Raw genomic sequence first — 20,399 nt, forward strand, 5'->3', positions numbered from 1 at the left:
GATCGGTTGTCGTGCGCTGAAGATGCTGATACAGATGTGTCAGTTAATCTAGCGTTCAGGTAAATACATGCTCATACATCATCATATCTGTAGAAGGTGTTTGAGACTAGTGTTTACTAATTATCTGTCTATTAAAGCAGTGATTTAAGGCTTTAATCCACAGAGCAGTTTTCTATGCAAATCCTATGAAGCTCAATGTGATCAATGCTCATAGCTCCGAGTGTAAAAACACCCTCAGCGTTCAACTTTTACAATTTATGTAATGTCACTTCTTCCTCACAAACCAATCAGAGTCAAGAAGGGGCAGGAATTATGACATCAGCATTTTAAACAATGGTAGAGGAGCTGTGTTTGTAAGACGGCAGTCGTTTAAAAGTGGACACAGACCCCGAAACTGTTTTGTGTCGCTGCTCTCAGCTTCAACAAGTCACTCTCCATACACAGCACAGTCGACACTTCTCAGCAGTCTGATGTATACTACAGGGAAGCCATTATGAGCACTTAAATACACATTAAAACAAGCTTTATTGTAACGTTTAAAAGCCAAGTGAATTGAGATGCCTAAATGGGTTTGGCAGTTGTTATTTGAGGTGCTGAAAGTTGGTCTTTTGCATGTGGGTTTGGTCTCAGCATTACCTCGAAACTCTAACAGAGCTCACTAGCTATCATGACCTCTAAAATGAGAAGCAGCAGCATAGCTCAAGGCAGAATAAATGGACTACATTATGACCAAAGCTTTGTCTAACTGTGCTTTTTTATGGGAGTTTCATTTACTTTTGGGTTCTCTATTTCATCGCCTGTATCAGCTTAGAGAGCACTCTTGTCTTCTCTGCTTTTTCAAAACATGACAGCTGTACTCTGCATATGTGTGGGTTTTCGATTTACTTCATAGTTTCTATCATTTTCTCCAATTTCACAAGGTGTCTATCTCCAGCTGTAAGTCACAGCTGCTTCTTTTCACCTCTCGCAGCACACGAGAAGAGTAAAACACGCTGAGGTTATCGTTAGAACAACAGTCAAAGGGCGATCGCTCACAGTCCTCCCCAGAGCAAAGCCCTGCTAGTATGTTGAAGTGTCCGGCCAAGCCAGAGGCACAGCTGTCAGGAACTGTTTCATGTGGAACGCACAAAATATTTGGACCACCTGCTCTTCCAGTGAAATAGACAGAGAGGAGAATCTAAATGAAAGCTGTGACCCCTACAATTCAATTGATTCCATTTGTACAGCAAAGAAACCTAGAAGCAAAAATGATTCGAACACACTCACACATACAGTGAGAGAGATAAAATAATAGTAAAAAAAAAAAAAGGTGCAATCAATAATCTGTGTGGGCGAGATAACAAAAAATCCTCAGGGCTTGAAATAAAAAGACAAGATGGCAAGCCAAGATACGACTGCTCTGAATAACAATCTGCTGTACGGAGACGTGTAGATTTTATTCATTTATTCACCTCACATATGAATGGAGATGCTGATTAAGAGGAGAATAGATTGAAGATGTATTTGTGTTTTGATTGTAAGAAAGGCTTGGGTGAAACGTGGTGCAGCAGCAGAGGCATGAGCCAGCTAAAATGGTGCATCTCATACACAAAGGCTGCTCGAATTGATTTATGTACGCCGTTTAAAATTGTTAAATAAGTCCAGACAATAAAAGGTCAGGAAAATTCAACCCATGAGTAAAAAGAGAGAAACAAATAAGGCCTTTATTGAGGCATTAAGGGCAACACGAGCTTCACTAGTGGGCTTAAATCTCCTGCTCCAACTGACAAAAGTGGCTTAAATACACACTTCTTAAATACACACTAGATACAGGGTGGGGCATTGTGAGAGAACAGATCTGAGGCAAAAAGCATCCTCTTGATAAAGACGAATGCCTTCTTAGCCAGCCTGTTCATTAGCCTACAAAAATGGAAAGATCAAGTTTAACGGGAAATAGCTGGAAATCCGCAATTACTCTTGGTGGTTAAAGCGGGTGCCTGGAAACGCTTGACGATCGAACTGCCCTTTTGGTCTTAAATTTCATTTAAAGTGGCATTAAAAAGTCTTACATTGCTTGCTTATACCTGTAGACACCCTGATTACTTGAAGGCAGCACTCTGGGATGATAAATAAATGAATTTGCCAAGTGTATTGTTATCCCTGATTATGTTGGTTGGAGCTGTAAACTTAGCCAAATCCAATAAAGAGCAGGAGAGAGGAACTAATCATACCATGACCTCGATTGCATCCAGGACCAACAGGCCTTTTTTTAATATAACCTCTGATCTCACAATGGACTTAGCTGAATAATGATTTGGAAGTGACAAGTGGCTCCTATTTAAGGCCGTAAGCTAATTAGATGTACACGGCAAAGAGTTCAAAGTGCAGTACTGTTTATTCTTACTCCTTATTCTGTCAAGTTCTGGAAAGAATTCAAAATGGCAAACCCCACTAAATCCTTCCAATGTAACTCGAGCATGTGAAAGAGTCCAAAGCTTTGCTGATCACAGCTGTTTTCAAAGATGGCTTACAGTTTAGCTTATAAACATTAGACCACACTCATGTGTTGTGCTCATTTGCACGTATTGTTCAGGATTTTGAAGCCTTGTGTAATATTTACCATCGAAAATGTAGATTTGGCTTTTGTGATTATACCTGTATTCATAATCACTTTATTGTAACATGAAAAATGTATCTTTCATGTGATAATATCATAAACAATCCGATGCTAGTTAGGCTCACTTTCCTGTTTACAAGGATCCTCTTTCTTTCTAGTATTTACATCAGGAGTGTAAATAAATTCCTGGAGTGGCCACTTTAGGATAGCGCCAAAAGCGAATCAGTGCTCATAGACTTCCATTTTAAAGAGCCCACTTTTACAGTGTATAAAAGTATATTTAAAACCTGGCAAAAAAAATGTTTTTGGCCTCTGTAGCCTTCCTAAAACTATGTAGGGGAATTATTTTTATAACTCTCCCTCCTAAAAGTTAAAGTTAAGGCTGTCACCTCTTTGATTTATAGGCAAACACTGAAACAAGCAGCAGTGGCTGATCGGTGCGACACATAAAATGAATTCTGTGTGGTACATCCCGTCAAAGAAGCGAAGTTGGCGGGTGAAATTAAAGTACTTTTAAGGTTGTTACGTAGTGCTAATGAGCAGGCATTGCTGTCTCTGTGTTGTACACACACATTTTTTTGGATGCAGGTCACCAAGCTTGCTTCCTTGTCAGCTGATAACTTAAAACATCACCTCATCCAAATGTGGTTACTTTTGACTCCAAAACACCAACAATGCAGAGGCCAAAATTGTTAACATTTGGGCAGAAAAACCAGTGGTTCCATCTTTTCTATACAGTCTTTGGGTAAAATGCACTACTATGTGCGCTTTGGCTCACAGTTTGTGGATGGTCTGTTTAAGTCACTGCAGTTTGGTGCTTTGTTTTAGGTGTGCAATCATTCAGTGGCATTTGTCCATGCTGGTTTTATTGGTAATAGTGAATTAAAGTATGTTCACTCTGTTGTATTGGCGTTTACTATCACTTCATATGCAAGTTGTAACCACCGCATAGGAAGAGAATTAAGCCTTTATTTTGACTGATACTGTGCCAAAGATTTAGCAGTATTTATAGTCATTGTTAAATGTTTTTGGCCATGATAATTATGTAATGAAAATGTGATATTGCGACAGCCATACCTAACATAATAGTTATCAAGCAGAGCGAGACCAAGTGTACCAAAAATAAGACCGAGGCTTGTGAGGCTCTGAAGCTTTGGAGGATGCTTACACACTACGCTCGTTAGTGTGCCATGTGCACATGCATTTTCAGCATGGGTAGCCCCAGCGAGTAACAACCCCACAAATCTGGCAGTGTCAGCCCACAGTCGACCCGCACAGGATGACTTGTTTAATTTCGGTGACTGATTAGGTCTCTGCACAGTCTTTATGCTGTGCTGGACATCTGTTGTGATTTATGTGATATATGGCCATACAAAGCAAAACCTGTGAAATGTTAAACTATACACAGATGCAAGGTTTTGTATAATTACCATAGGATTTTGAATGTTTTATTCCCGTCTGGTTAGTGCACAGAGTCCAGCAGTCGGGGTGTGATTTAACCACCTTTAAAAAAAAACAAAAAAAAAAAAACAATCCTTCTTCAGACTCAGCCCACCCAGCTTTAAAGTCACAATCCATAGCATAGTCATTAAAATTGATTTTTCTGCTGTGTTTGCCTAATTAAAGTGACAAAACAATGGTTTTTCATAGTTATAATACTTTATTTCCTTTAGCTGAAGAAGGAACTGGGAATATACACTTACCGGCCACTTCATTGGGTACACCTTGTGAGACCTGGGTTCTGCTCCTTTTTGCCTTTAGAGCTGCCTTAATTCTTTATGACATATATTCAGCAAGCATCACACAGTTGCCGCAGAGTACAGTGCCTTTGTAACACTGCACATAATCCTTCATAAAGGGATGGACATGGTTAACAACAACTCTCTGCTGCTGTAGCTGACCTGCTTCAAGCTTTGGCGTGTTGTTTGTTCAGAGATGTTCTTCTTCATAACTTGGTTTTGACAAGTGTTTGAGTTACTGTTGCCCTTCTGTGTGTTTAGTCTGGTCTTTACCCCTGATGTGAACAAGCCATTTACACCCAGAGAACTGAAGCTCGCTAGTTAGTTTCTTTATCAGACCATTTTCCAATGGTTGTGCAGCAAAACCCCAGCAGATCAACAGTTTCTCAGATACACCATGCCACATTCAAAGTCACTTAAATGAAGTTCAAATTGATGTTCAGTTTGAACTTCAACAGGTCGTCTTAGCCACATCTACGAGCCCAAATGCACCGAGTTTCTGCCATGTGACTAGTAGATTAAACATTTGTGTTAATGAGCAGTTGAACAGGTGTACCTAACAAAGTGGCCAGCGAATGTATATTTAGTATATTTTACTGTTGATTTGATCATTTTATTAAATGGTTGATGATTGTTGCTGCTAATGTAGAGCTCAGCTTTTAAATGTTTCCTTGTAACACTACAATACAGCCATGCCCTATCACGCTGACATTTTTATTTATATCATAAAACACTGATTAAGTATTTATAGTCTGATGCATTTTGCCCTTTTTTGTTCACTGTGACTGTCAATGAACTTTAGTACTTTTTGGACAGATGTTCTCATAAATGTTTCCCAGCTGCTGAAAGGGCACGGTCTGCCATTTCCTCTCTTGGATGGCTTTTAAAATGAAATATCTGCAGAAGTCGTAGAGCTTAGCAGCAATCAAAAACTGAGGGAGAATTTTGTTTATTCTTACTGTATGTGTACAGTACCGGTTAATTTAAAATCACTTTGTTTAAATTTGATTTAAATTAGGTCCAGTGGCAAAGTTGTTCTGATAGAGCACAGAAAAGACACACTGGGTATTTTGAAGTCGAGTAGCTTGCTTTCCCTTCCCTCTCCTTTATAACTTATACACCAGCTCTGCATGTTTAAAGAATTTTATCTCTTGGGCTTAAACACCCATACACTAGGAGCTTTGCTGATGTGACACACTTGTCACAATAAACTATCCATAAAAGGGAAAAGTTGCCCATGTTTCTTAATAGAGATCAACCTTTATTAACATTTAGGTGTGTTGGTGTTAATGGTTACATTAATAATAAGCAATAAATCCAGTCTCGTACACATTTTGCTATGTTAGGAAACAAAAATTTGTCCCAAATATGTGATCTGTTTGAAAAAAATCCAAATATGTGATCTAATTTTTGCAGTATGGAAATAAACTGATAAATTCTAAACACATGGGCCGCCTAATAGCCTTGCGAGCAGTCTGAGAACACAGCTTTAGGGTGTATACAGCTCATAAACACTTCTGCAGAGTGTTGTTTTAAAAGCCAAGATTGGGTATCCCAGGCCTCACCGGTGGTGGGTCCTTTCCTGCTGCACTAGAAGCGCTTTTCCTGGAAATAAATAAAAGTGGGTATTTAACATAAGCAGCAGTAACCATTTGTCTACAAAAGGAGTCATCAAAACAAAGTATAAGACAACAGACAAATAGTTTCTGGCAAAACTTCACTTACTTCCAAGGTGCAAGAACTAAATAAAAGTCTGAAGAGGTATTTTTTTCTACTACAGAAACTAGAAAAATGCAGACAAAACCACAACAACAAAGGGAAGGTGCTGGGTTGAAAACAATAGGGGGAAAAAAATCAACAGCTCGCACACTGCAGGGCACAAGCTGTGCTTATTTATTGCACCATAAATAAAAGTGTAATATTTCGAGTACACCTATTTGTACGTCCTCCATTTCTCTCTTTGCGTTTTAAAGCAACGGCAAGTAAATGTAATGTGTGAGCCGGCTGCTTCGGCTGCCTTTTGTGCTTCTGCTGTAATTTACAATGTCAGCAGCCACACCAGCATAGCAATGTCACGAAAACTTAAATTTAGTGCTACTATTTATTGCATTTACACAAAGAAGTGAAGGTTAGAAAGTTTGATCATACTGCTCATCATCTTAAATAAACGAGGAACTCCCCTTGACATGATTTGCACATTTCAGTTTTGTGGCACTTCTGTTTCATGCGTCACAGGTGAAAGCACAGCAACAAAAGAAAAAAACACCTGGTTATAGCTCCTCCGGCAAGCCCCCTGTCTCCTCAGTCTTCTCACTGAGACTGAGATAGATTTCCAGGTCAGGGCAGGAGGACGGAGGAGATGAGGAGGCAGAAATGGAAAAAAAGCACCAACTCAGATGAAATGCTAATCCTTTCTAGTCACATGGTTTTTGTTTCTAATTTGAACATGAGGATTGAGATGTAACCAAATCTGTATCTACATCTTCAAACAGTTATGTCTGTCATTACAGTTAAAAAAAAAATCTCATACCAATAAAAAAAATAAACAGAGCGAGTTTCTTATAATTTTTCTACCTTTTAAATAGTTTTCTGTCATATTTTTGTGAAGGTTACGAGCTGAAACACATTTTTCGAGCAATAAAACTGTTCTATATAAAGCGCGTGTTGCTGGATATTTTGACCTCTGAGGAGAAAAGCCTTCACAGGAGCCTGTTGACCACTCTTTGACTGACAGCTGATGTCTCGGCACTGCAGCGCAAAAACAGCAGAATGTCAGCTTAGGGCCAAAGATGTCACCCCTCACTGTAAGAAAAAAAATCTCACAGATGGGATTATCACTTCAAAAGCTTGGGTCTGATGAGTTGTTTTCAGGTTTGGTGATGGAGGCTTGTCAGATGCTGGGTTTGATGTAGCTTTGCAATGTGGAGCATAGCAGACAGGTGTGCTCTGCCCAGCAGCTGCTGGACTCCATCTGTCCATCAGGTCTGCAGGTTCAACAGTTTACTGTCCCTCCTACGTCCAAAGCAGTGCTCTTCATTTTGTGAAGCTGCAGTCTTCATATTGTGCTGCACGCAGAAGTGAACAGGCGCATTTCTTTTGGCTAAATAGGGCAAATCTACAACATTTCAATAAGAAGAGATGAGAAACCGAAGCCCCAATTTACGATTGAGCCAGATAACAGGAGTGTATTCTCACATGGTGCAGCTTAAACATAAATCTGTTATTTTCAGTGTCAGCAGTCCCTGAAGGGGGGATTATTGTTCCTCATGTCTGCCAAGAGACAAAATACAAATGTGGAGTTCATTTCCAAAGTGCTATGTGTCTATTTTGGCTCGTCGTTGATCATTCATCATTCAATATCTCTACAATACAGTGGAAGAAACATGCAGCCCTTGTTTCAACCCACGACTAATTTTAAAGTATCTCCGTTTGAATTAATTTTATACTCTAAGTGTGGTGTGTGTTTCTCGCTAGTGGGATTTTTTTTTCCGTTTGGGGAGGGAAAAAAAGAGCTCATCAGATGGCTGCTGGTCCCTGAGATGGAAAACACTGAGAAACGGTGCCCTAGATAACAAGTCAGTCCAGCCTCTTTTGCCAAACTGCAGGAGCACTGAAGTATCAAACAGCAATCAAAAGCACAGCCTGTTTTCTGTTCAGGGAGGTACTGTAGTGTGATTTGGGAGGAAATTCAAGGAGTTGCTTGCGCAAGACCCAGACTGGCATGGGAATCTAAGCAGGTTGCATCTCCACAGTCACAAATACACACACTTTCATGCACTGCAACCTTTGACCCACGTTCTGTTTCCCCCCACTGTTTGATAAGCTGCAGTTGTCAACTATGATCAAAACCAAGCCACCCTGCATCTCAAACTCGCGCCTTCCTTCTCACTAAACTCTTCAAAGCATCTTGACTGCCATATGATATATTTAAATATACATACATATTCTATATGCATCTCTGCAGCACACATCTCACCCAGATCATCCAGAGATAAACAGGTAAAGCGTCGCTTCCATGCTGCCAAAGAGAAAGATCAGATTTCTGCTGCAGACACCCACACTTAAGCTGCAATGCAGATATTTTTCTATAGCTTTTACAGTCAAAATGAGTTGAGGTTCGATAAGAGAGTGAAGATAAAACTAAAGTAATAGTAAACATTTAATGAAAGACAAAACACTGGAGTGAGGAGTGAAGTCTGGAGCTGAAGTTTGAGATATTACTGATCCTGTCCGCCTCAGCCTGAGGCAGGTCGAGGGCCCAGATAGCAAAAACACGGTAACCTTTTAGTCTCTTCACTCAAAATATACCAAAAGGGCCACCTGCCTGAGGATGTGATCCTGCACGTGGCCTTACAGGAAAAAAACAATTCGAGATTTGGCTCAAGGTCATAACTTGCAATACTGCACAGGTCATTTGGCAGTTACTTTAAAAAAAAAATCCACATACCAGTAACAGAGATGAGCTGCCAGATGGAAGTAGTTTCTCTGCAAGGGTTTAATTTTTTGGACTGTGTATAAAGGATGGGGATAGTTTCCAGATCAAAGAAGTGCATCCAGTGAGGCCCTTAAACCAGCATTACCTTTAATGATCAGCAGGGGGCGGCTCTTGTGGTCGCGAAAAGTTCAGTTTATCATAAAACCACAAAAAAAACACTTTCTTGCCAAAATGAATGATGTCATAGACTGTGACATCATTTACATTTGGTTAGACACTGAGATGGTAAAGGTAGTCCCGGGTCATTCTCCAGTCTTCACTTTATTTATTACATAGCCTAAAATGCCATGGATGCAAATTACCACTTGACTGGTCAGCAGTAAATAAATGTAACCTTGTAATTCAGGTTTTTATCTGTTAATCTGAATTTATTTTCACAGATGAAGAATGATGTAATGATGATATTACTCTGTGTATTTTGGTAGTTTTCTAACTCTAAAATGTGCCAAAAATGTACATCAGAGAATAAAAAACATAAGCAGTACAAGTTAATTGTTTTTTAAGGGAAGTGGGAATTATTTTTATTTTTGATGAATCATTGCTTGTTTTAATAATCTGTTAATTAACTGTAGTCTAAGGTGAATTCATTTTAAAGTGAAGCAGTCACAGGAAAGCGACACGTGTTGTCTGTTCTTTGCTGCAGGTGAATGCTACCTGATGGAGTGGTCAGACTGGAGCTCGTGCGTCAACATCTGCGCCAAAGAGGCCGGCGTCGACTTTGCCTCGGTTCAGGTCCGCTCACGAGCCGTGCTGGCCCAGGAGCCTGAAAACCTGCAGCTCTGTCCTGACCAGGAGTGGGAGTCTCAGCCCTGCACAGGTGGGGAACACTTTGAAAAACATGACGGCTTCAACCTCTCCTGGCCAGAAAGTTTGACAAATTAACAGAAGCAAAGTCTATTTGAACAGTGAACTTTCTATGAATACAAATTAGCTTGCTGCAGCCCAGCAGCTCCAAACTTTGATGCATTTATTCCTTCTATTTATCCGTATATTCGTAATATTTACGGTGAGGGTAAACTGAAGTCAGTCTCGGGGTGTGATAGGTTGAAGGCAGTGGAGAGCACGTCAGTGCATCAGAGGGTTAACGCAGAAAGACACTTACTTTCAGAGTCATACCCGCAGGCTGTTTAGGCTTCTATCTCTCTGAATTTGGACTGTCAGAGGAAAGTGGAACACCAAAAGAAACCTACTGAACAACAACATGCTGACATTGTGGGGAAGACAGATCTGACACAGGAGTCACATAGATTTTCCTCCCTGGGAGGCATCAGTGCTAACCAGTGGGCTGCTTCCCTATCATGCCCGATACACAATCGAGAAGAAAAAGACACTAACTGCTACTGTTTGTCTTTCCTGTTATGCCGGGTCAATTGGCGCTCTCCCAGATGGGATTTCTCGAGTCAGATTTTCAAACGTTTGAAACCCAGATGCTCGTTTACAGTAGTGATCTCTGCGATTCCCTCTGCTGCATTAATCACCCATTAGATGCAGCGTTGTGAATCACTACGACAAAACTCAACACACAGTGTACTGTAATTCCCCCTTACCTCCCTCGTTACTGTACACAGCCCCACAGCAGTCTTCGCTAGCATGACCTGGTTTCACAGCTTCACTCAAGGCACGGGGGGAGGAGTGGCCCAGCCAAGACTAGTGGAGGCGGAGGAGGAAGAGAGAGTGGAGGCAGGGAAGGAGAAGGCGGTGATGGAGAAAGAGAGGCTGGGGATGGAGGGACGGAAAGGTTTGATGTGAGGCTCCAGGCTTGAGAAAAACAAAAACAACACTGTTGTTCTGCTGTTAAAGTCGTTCTGTTTTACAGTATAGTAATTCTTACTGTGCTTTGTGTCTCCAGTATGAGCAGAATGACGGAATAACCAGCAGTTTGACTTCAATGCAATAATCAAAATAATTTGAAGAACAAAAACAACAAAGCTGCTCACTGCTTTTCAGCAGCTCCAGAGACATAAAAGCAGAACCTTAATGAAACACTAGTCCCTCCATTTGTAGGCATTTAAATTTGAAATTTGCAACTTGAATCTGAATTTATAACAAGGTAAAAATCAGAGTTGATATTGGAGTAACATTTATTCTCCAGGAAACCAGAAACATGTGAGACTCATCGACACGTTCATTATGTTAAAAACTATTAGAAGGATTTTCTTCACATTTGGCGCCAACACACAGTAGATTCATTGATCACTCATCAAAGGTCATTCTCATCTCGCAAAATTCACTTTTGGCTGTAGCTCAAGAATTCATCATCTCATTAAGCTGGTAACATTTTGCAATAAAGAGATCATTTGTTCATTTTGGGCATGTTAGTTTAATAGGTGATTCTAAATTGGCTGCAATGCCAATGCCTGGCTTTATATCTCTGGTATTCTTAGTGTACCAGAGATAGAAAGTATCCGTATCCATGATGGACCAGCAACCTGTCCAGAGTGCAACCTTCTTCCAAAGTCGCAGGGATAGACTCAGGCTCACCATGATCCTAGCTGGATATGCAGTTATGGATGGATAAATAGGCAACAATAATGTTGGGTGCTCACTGTGCACACTGTGGTGATATAGATTTTTTTTTTTGTGCTGCCTGATTGAACACGTGTTTAAGGGATTTTGTGGCCGTTGCAGCTTATTTGCAGAAACATCCATATTTGCAACATTTTTCTGCTTAAGCATCCAAACATAAACATTTTTTATGTTTGTTAAATCCCACAAAGTCCTCATTACAAATTTAACTTTGGACAAGTTTAAAAGTTTAAAATCTCAGTAAGTAAATAGAGTGCATAATGGGTTTAAGACACCTACGAGTATTTTTAGACACGTTAGACTTTATTTCAGTGCTATAGTGCTCTATCACCACCAGCTGATTGGTTCAGTTTGTACATCAAAAACTGTTTAGGTCCATTAAGGGAACATCTGGGTTCAAATATCCTCACATGTGCCAAAGTTAATCCTGCACACCTAAATGTTATCTCATTATAAAATGTGTTATTTGCAAAGCTATAATTGTATCACTAAAGATAAAACAAAGTAACAAATTCTACCATTAGCAATAATTAGCGTAAAATATTCATCCATTTTTTTTTTGTTCTGCTTGTCCAACAAGAGGGGTGCTGGAGCCTATCATTTCATTATTAGAAGTAAAAAAAAGTTCTATGAACACGAAAATCCATTTATTAAAAATGAATGGTGGTTTAAAAGTGTTACTAGATTTTATACGGCCCACAACCAGCAAGCTTGAAAGATGGTTTTGTGGTTAAGACATTTGCACTGCACACCAAAGAGCCTGATTCAAGAGTGGGAGGAGACCACAAAGCCAGTTTCAGGATGTCACAAGAAGGTACTCCAAGTGATGTCCCCAACCCTGAATAAGTGGGAGGGTGTAAATCTGTGCCAAATCAAATATGTGGATCTATCTGCTTTAGTGACCTGCTGGGAATTAAGGGAGCAGCCGAAAGCACGCCCCAGCAAACCTGAATGACATTAACTTCCCCTCTTATTAGTGACCATGGTGGCGTGATTTTGCCAGGTACAGACAGCACCTCGCTTAGCGGCTTAGCAGCCACTGTAGAGTGAATGTGTGCAATTGGCACAGTTTGATATGAAAGTGATTGAAAATGCAGTCAGTTTAAAAAGCTTGAATACAATTACTCTTCTTTTCAGTTAATATGGCTGAAAATCATCCATCGCCTTTCTTAGCTCTTACAGATATTCTCATATCTGGGACTACTACTGACATTATTTCTGCCTCCAGAAAAAAAGGAGAATAAAAAGGATGAAAAAAAACTTCTGCGCTTCTCCTGAGAAATGTTTCTGTGGTAGTACAACTCCAGTCTGCTCATAAAAGATGGTGGGAAGTGCCAGCCGAAGTGAGTGATTCAATGATAACTTAACACGTTTGAAAAATGACTTCAGCTCTAGCGGAGCAAGGAAGAAAGAGAGAAATGAGAAGAGTAAAGTACATAAAAGGTGAAGTCCTCTCAGCCGCAGAGGATTCATCCCGTACGGCGGCAGATAGAGGCGTACCACTGACGGGAGCAGCGATACTGTACCCACGTCTGTGGAGAATAGCTCTGTCTTTTGTTCAAGGTTAAATTGTTCATTTACTCCCGCTGAATTGGCTGGACTGATGATTGGTTACACAGGACTCCGCAGGGAAATACAGTCATTTACTGCACTGATGGAGATATTGATAAAGTCATAATAGCACTGATAAAAAGTCATTAAGCAAAAGCTCTTACTGAAGATTAAAACATTGAACTGGACCCTTTTGAGACGACACGGTCATATTATGTGTCAGCAGCCTATTATACAACCACAACTTAGCAGCTGCTTTATTAATCTGGTGTCTCTCATATGATTAATGGTCACCATTGCCTGACTCAGTACAGCCTTCACAGTTGTTGACTGTTTTTGTGTTTTGCCTTAAGGAGGTGAATGCTACGAGTACAAATGGTTCAGCAGCATTGGCCCAAATTCCACCCGGCCTTTGATCTGGTGTCAGCGCTCAGATGGACTCAATGTCACTGGTAAGGAACTCCAAAAAAGCTGCTCCAAACATTTGTTTCACACAGTTGCTTCTGCTGTCTGTGAGCGCAGCAGCAATGACCCCCACCCGCTGTTTGAACCCCATTTTTTAAAGGGGGCAGACAATCAGAAGAAAGTTGACTGAGGGAGAGGAGCGGAAACAGCTTGTTTTAGAAATAATAACTTAATAAAGTAAAAAAAATAACAAACCGCACAGATTTAGCTGACCTGATGGGCTTTGGAGGACTGTTTAGGAGTTGCAACCTCAAAAGTGTGCTCACCTTTGGATTAAAATGAGAACATTAAAGGTTTGATTTTTGCTTAAGATGAAAGAAACAAGACCGAATGCAAAATTCAAATGGCCAAAATAATACAAAGGTTTGTTTTGTTTTAGCAGAAGATTTGACATTTCTGATGAGCAGACCGATCACATGATTGACCTCATTCAACAAGCTCAGTTATGCTAGGACTGAGATGGAGGAATTCTGAAAACATTAGTAAATATTAGAGATGGCACGATACCACTTTTTTATGTCCGATACCGATACCGATATCATAAATTTGGATATCTGCCGATACCAATATTAATCCGATATAATGTGTTTTTTAATCAATAAAACTGTTTTTTTTTTAATATCTTGCTGCATTTTGTATAAGTTCATACTCAAGTTTAAATAAACAACAACACTAAAGCTATTCTGTTATACCTGTATGTAAAAAATACACTGCACCCACAATATTTCATAGTCAGCAATACTGATCAATCTAATAAACTTAAACCTACTCCATCCTCCCTATTCTGGTATTTTAAAAAGTACTTAGCAGAAATATTAAGCAACCTAACTAATAGGGTTGCAAACTCCCAGCAAAAAAAAAAAAAAGGGAACCACCCCCACCCTCCACCTCATGATGCTTAATCGACGTAATCAACTTTAATTTGATGCAGTGTGAAAAACATGCACAGAAATAAATTATTTTTCAAGAATAATTAAATATATTCAACATCTTTCTTCTACAGAATTGCAGACTGCACAGATGGTACTTTCCCAAAGGAAAAAGTACTGTAGCTTACTAGGGTATATTAGACTTAACAGTTACTATATACAGTAATGGACTTCTATACATTTTACATCAGATTAAAACTTTGGGTATAAGATTCAGATAATTATTTATTAAAAGCTAGACATTTTAAATGAGAATAAGAAAGATAAGTATGTCTTTGTGCCCCCTTTTCCCTGTTAATGCCCTATCGGCCCCCCTGGCTAAACTTTGCTAGATCCGCCCCTGCACAGTTACCAGCCGTCAGCTACGTAGAAAAGGATCCTGGTCTAGAAAGTAATATTAAATAAATTCTAACAACAGCTCATCAAGGTTAAACGCGCTGCTGTTGTTCAGCCGCTGGTTTCCTCTTTCTGGTGCAAAGTGGGCCAAAAACAAAGAAGAGAGACGGACTCGCGACAGAAAAGCCGATCAGCTGATCATTAAGCAGTTTCACGATTGAAGTAGCAGCAGGAGAGGGAGAGAGAAGAGGCTCCATATATCGGTTGTTAAGCTTAACGCAGGAATGCTTTACAAACATTCAGAGATGAACTTACACACTTGCTTTACTTCTCTCTGGGATAACTTCCTCGGAGATGAAATGCTGGATTGCTAGCGAGGCTACAAATAAACACAGCCGCTCTATCACGTGAGCACACTGCTTCGACGTGCTACGGTTATGAGGCAAGTTACGCCGTGTCGCAAGTTTTGTGAGGTGCTTTTTTGATATTTAATGGATCGGATTACATTTTTTAATTTCTCGCCGATATCCGATCCAGTAATTTAGGTCAGTATCGGACCGATACCGATACGTAATATCGGATCGGTCCATCTCTAGTAAATATTAGTATGTTTTGAATAAGTACGAGCATCAAATCATTCACTGAGGTAGACAAGGCTGCTGAGGTTGTTAGTCTCAACAGAGAAGCACATCTGTGTATCATCAGCGTAGCAGTGACGAGTAGATGGCTTTGAAGGTCTTTGAAGCAGTATGGGAGAAATAAGCATTATTATGACCTGTCAGTCATGTGAAAAAATGTTCTAGTATAAAATAAAAATATGGATGGAGTGGGGGAAAAGCATAATTGGTCTACTTTGAGTCTGGAGGTCTGCAGCAGAGTTGCTGAAGGTTCAATTGCTTCTCTTTTTTTGTCATATTTTTTCACCATTTGAATTTAGTTTTTGGAGTCTATGAAACTAATGATCATATTTATCATTATTTGTTCTGATGATTTTTATTATCAAGTGTTTTTTTTATCCCATAAAACCTAAAAAAGCCAACTGCAACTTCTCAATGCCCATGTTGTTATATTTACATTTTTTGATTATAACTTCCTGGATGTGTTCTTATTAAATGACAGAACTGATTAGAATTGTTTCAACTTCACGTCTATAAATAAAATGAAAAAAAACCCATTAAAATTACATTATGTTTGAGCTTAAGAAATGAAACTGTTGTCAAGGACTTGCAAGTACGCTTTAGTCTTCTTTAAAGGGGTCTCGAGCTAGAAAAGATCAGAAAACACTGTCCTACAGTAGTGTGAATAATAAATAGAGCAGCTGAATTTTTCTTTAAAGTGAGAAACTGGAGGTTGCAGCTGCTCTTAAGCTCAACTGTAAGCCTAAACCATTGGTGGCAATTTTATGTAGGAGGTAAAATTTACACAAAATGTCAGAAATATAACTGAAGAAAAAAAAAACTAGGCGCTTATTTCTATATTGATCTAAGGTGGTGGGCGATGGCAAGCCGGTACAGCTTTTCATCTCCGTTTAACACATCAACACATAAAATTGTTTTTAAAATAAACCTGGAAACATTGGATTTACTGACTTATTATTGCAGATGAAAGTACATGCTGTGAAATAACCCCAAGTGTTAAGTTTTAAACGTGGAGACGAACCGATTATGCTCGTGTGATCGTATTAAAAAAATGTACTCAATCTCATGCTGTTGTCTCTTTCACAGGAGGTTGTCCTCCAATGAACCCTCCAGAGGACAACAGCTCCTGTGACCCGCCCTGCCTCATGCCAAAGTCTTTCTGCAGCGAGGTGAGTGGATTTTGTCCTCATATCACAATAAACTCAAAAATAAAAGAGCAATTTTCCTAAACCCCAAAGCACAGCTTCCCTGGATGAATGGTAGTCTGTGCAAACACTGTGACACACTGAATTGAATTTGAATGCAGCAGGGAATAAAATGATAGCAGCAGGAAGATGTAAAACCCATTGCTCCACAGTGTCATTCAACTGCACTTCATCAAAATCATGTAAATAAGTTTTTGTCTCACAGACACGGCAGCTGGCAAATCACAGAGTGATCCATTTTCCAGGCTTGAATAGCTTTTAGAAACAACTCTTGACCTAGCAATGAAGGCAGGTTACCAGCTGTAGTAGCTCGTAGAGCCAGCCGCCTTACGTAACCGCTGAATAATCGGGTCAAAACGATCGGATGAGAAGCAGGGTCAGGACTTCTGAGGTCACCCATTCAATCCCCAGACGAGGATGAAAAAAACTGCACTCACACAGTTTATTAGGTACACTCAGCTAAAACCTAATGCAGTGTAAGACAACAGTCGTACAGTAAATCCTCTCTTCATCGTAGTGGTAATGTTCAGTTTTGCAGACAGGTGTTTATGGTCACTCTGAAGGTTTGTTGTGCTGTGGGATTGGATTACATAACACTGATGGGTGTTTCTCATATTTTTGTAACCCTGTTAATATGAGTGAGGGCATACTAAATACCAAAAACACCTCTGTGTGTGATGAAGGCAGTTCAGTGGTGTCACAAACTGCAGCGTCCAAGACAACGATGAAATTACACCTCGACAAAATATCTGACTAGCCAAGTGAAAGACTGTGTTCACACTAGGCTTGGTTGCCGTGCACCCCGTCCCCACGGATCGTTAAGCGCTCACACTGCGCTTAACGATCCGAGTCCTGAGTACACTTCAGTCTGTCTAAGCATCTGAAACTTTGTGATTTTTATGTGGCCACACTGGAGCTGCTCTGGAATTGGTGAGAAACCGTCCTCTCACATACATTATTACTTAAGGCGAATTTCACAGAGCCAGCAGTTGTTGAGAAATCATCGGACTTCCACACTTGGCTGACCACACTAGGTGTGCAAGTGTCTGACCTCACTGTGGCCTGGCCCACCTCTTCAAACCGGCCAGGCTACAGTACCGTACGCACCAGTTACGGGGGCGACCGTGGTTCAGGGGGTTGGGAAGCTCATCTGTAACCGGAAGATTGCCGGTTCGATCCCCAACTCTCTCTGTCCTGGTCGTTGTGTCCTTGGGCAAGACACTTTACCCTACCACCTACTGGTGTTGGCCAGAGGCGCGATGGCGCGACATGGCAGGCTCGCTTCTGTCAGTCTGCCCCAGGGCAGCTGTGGCTACAACTGTGGTTTGCCTGCACCAGTGTGTGAATGTGAGAGTGAATGAATAGTGGAATTGTAAAGTGCTTTGGGTGCCTAGAAAAGCGCTATATAAATGCAATCCATTATTAGTTACACCGGTCAAATAAACTGGACTTTGAGGGTCAAACATAGATAGTCAAGCGTTACCCAGTTTGACACCATAAATATCAGAAAACAGTCCAGTTTAAGCAGTTAAACTTTGTCTGTACACAAATCACATGTATATTTAAGAGGAATTAATCACAGCCTTCACAGCTTATTTCAAATGCCACTGTGCATAACACTGCACATGCATGACGTTAGCTACACCTGGCAACGTAACCTAACATTAGCAGTGACGGCAGCAGCCTTCTTTCCTTCCACACGTCTATGCACAATGCATTGCCAGTTTACTCAGCACAGCTCATATACAAATGTTCATTTTTGACATTATAATACTATAGAGCTCTGCAGGTTTTCTCTTTCTCTACTTTGTGTGCATTAATAAAAAACATGAATAATTACAGTAGATTAACAGAGTAGTATTTCTGTTGCTGACAAGTGAGGGCAGCAACATTTAATTGTCTAGTTGGCGAATCATCCACAGTAAGTTTAAATCTTGTTAATAAGTTGGTGACAGCTGGAGAAATCAGTTAGGAGCCCTCGCTATTTACCACATTTAAAATGCCTTTGAGCAAGGCATTAAAATAGTGTTTATTGAACCTTCTGACATTTTGAATTAAATATTAATTTGCATATGAGATTCTTAATTGTTGTCATATTTGCTACATCTGGCTTTTTAAAAATTATTGCTTAAAAATGAATTGTGCAATTTATTGAGGTTTTTCAGGGGAGGGGGATTAGCACTGATGATGTAGAAGCTCTCAAAAAGTAATGTATCAAATATGATACACTTGGATTTAAGGGGTTAATGCCCAACCTGGGGTCATACTTGTGACTGTAAGTGTTTCGGTGAACATACAGCATGTGACTCTGGGTGCAAAGCAATGCTTAAATGGCCCTCCATCTGCAGCACAGACTATTATTGTTCCTGCTGAATTGGAAACAGGCATTAGCAGAAAATACGGTATATGGGAATGAGGCTACAACAGGTCACAAACAGCTCTGAAATGGTTCGATTTGTCTGGAAGCTTGTGCTTTTATCTTGATTGACTGTAAATGAATGAGAAATGTCAACACGCGGTGGCCTCAGTGCAGCAGTTAAACCTGTCTTCAAACAGTAACAGGTCGGCCATGCTGCCATACCAGCCAGGACCTCTTCTGAACACTCCTCATGAATTAATTCACTTTCAGGTTAGCTTGTTTAACATCCCTCCAAGCTCTGTACTGTCACTCCAGCTTAAATCGTATATGAATCTGCGCTGCCCCCTGCAGGCTGGCATTTGCATGTGCGAGGAGGGTTTCACAGAAGTGCTGTCATCCACTGGGCAGCTGGACCAGTGTGCCCCCATCCCCATCCTGGAGATCCCCACAGCAGGGGACAAGAAAGGGGATGTGAAGACCAGTCGTGCCATTAACCCCACACTGCCCACCACCATCCAGCCCGGACGCAACGGGCGGACTTGGTACCTGCAGCCCTATGGACCAGGTCAGACCATCACACACTGATCACACCTTATGCAGATTCATATCACTGTTTACCAAACTACAGGTTATCGTCAGTGTTAACAAACATCACAAATGCAAGGAGAATACAATTGTTTTGCTGCTGTCAAGTGAAAACCTTTAAAAAGGCATCTCCAATGCTCATTTGCACCTCTATACTGTATTTCTTGGACTCTACTAGAGTAATTTTGTATGTTTCACAGGTCAAAATAATCCGTATTTATCTTATACATGGCCTCTGTCTAGCCCCTCAGTTCATCCGCCATCTTAAAACAACCTTTTTGGTTCCTGTTTTTAGGCCACCTGCACTTTCAGCCAGTTTTCCTCTGATTGACGGCTTCTCACAAACATCTAAACAGCAGATGTGTGAGGCTGCTGTGCTCACAGCCAGAGCTGGTTTTAATAATGAAAACTCCCCCCATCTTTGACATCCTGCAGTGATATGACAGAAAATAAGAAAAACCATAACAGCACCCCCATTTAATCTTTTAAATGCCATGTGTTGGGGAACTACTTAAAGTGCTGCTTTACAAGCTTTTCTTTCTATAGAAAAGTGAATGTAGGCACAACTATCGCATCCTTTCCAAAGCAAGCCTTCGCTTACAGTGATGGTAGACATGTATCTGTAAAGTAAAGAATGTGCAGAGAATAATAAAAACTCCTCCATTTCAAGTTTCTGTTAGTGTGGCTGAAGGGAAAAGATTTCCGAGTCCAGTGTCTGACTTTTTCCAACCTACAGAGCTCCACATAATCCTTGAAGTGAAGTTAAGACATAAAGCTGAGAGGTTTTCACATGACAACAGCAGGACGTGCTTTACTTTCAGTATGTTTGGGGCGGATTTAGTGTTGACAGTGCTGAATTAATGTTAGCTTGTTCTTGCAGCTCTGTACAAAATAAAACCAACATATGTAATATCACACGAGTCCTTTCGGATGCACTGATGAAGCTTTCCTACCTGCTCTTGACTTCCGCTACAT

The 20,399-nt window shown here is 40.4% G+C and overlaps 1 protein-coding gene across 1 annotated transcript in view; it reads left to right on the forward strand.

The window, feature by feature from the left end:
* thsd7ab (thrombospondin, type I, domain containing 7Ab) overlaps nucleotides 1-20,399 on the forward strand; it is a 192,998-nt gene that overhangs the window by 164,877 nt on the left and 7,722 nt on the right. Inside the window, exons 24-27 of the mRNA XM_063485184.1 lie at nucleotides 9,474-9,647; nucleotides 13,261-13,359; nucleotides 16,362-16,444; nucleotides 19,191-19,404. Of these exons, the coding sequence (XP_063341254.1) occupies nucleotides 9,474-9,647; nucleotides 13,261-13,359; nucleotides 16,362-16,444; nucleotides 19,191-19,404 (570 nt within the window). The remainder of the gene's footprint in view (nucleotides 1-9,473; nucleotides 9,648-13,260; nucleotides 13,360-16,361; nucleotides 16,445-19,190; nucleotides 19,405-20,399) is intronic.

The sequence above is a fragment of the Pelmatolapia mariae genome, linkage group LG10_11 (genome assembly GCF_036321145.2).
Source record: "Pelmatolapia mariae isolate MD_Pm_ZW linkage group LG10_11, Pm_UMD_F_2, whole genome shotgun sequence".
NCBI classification, from domain to species: domain Eukaryota; kingdom Metazoa; phylum Chordata; class Actinopteri; order Cichliformes; family Cichlidae; genus Pelmatolapia; species Pelmatolapia mariae.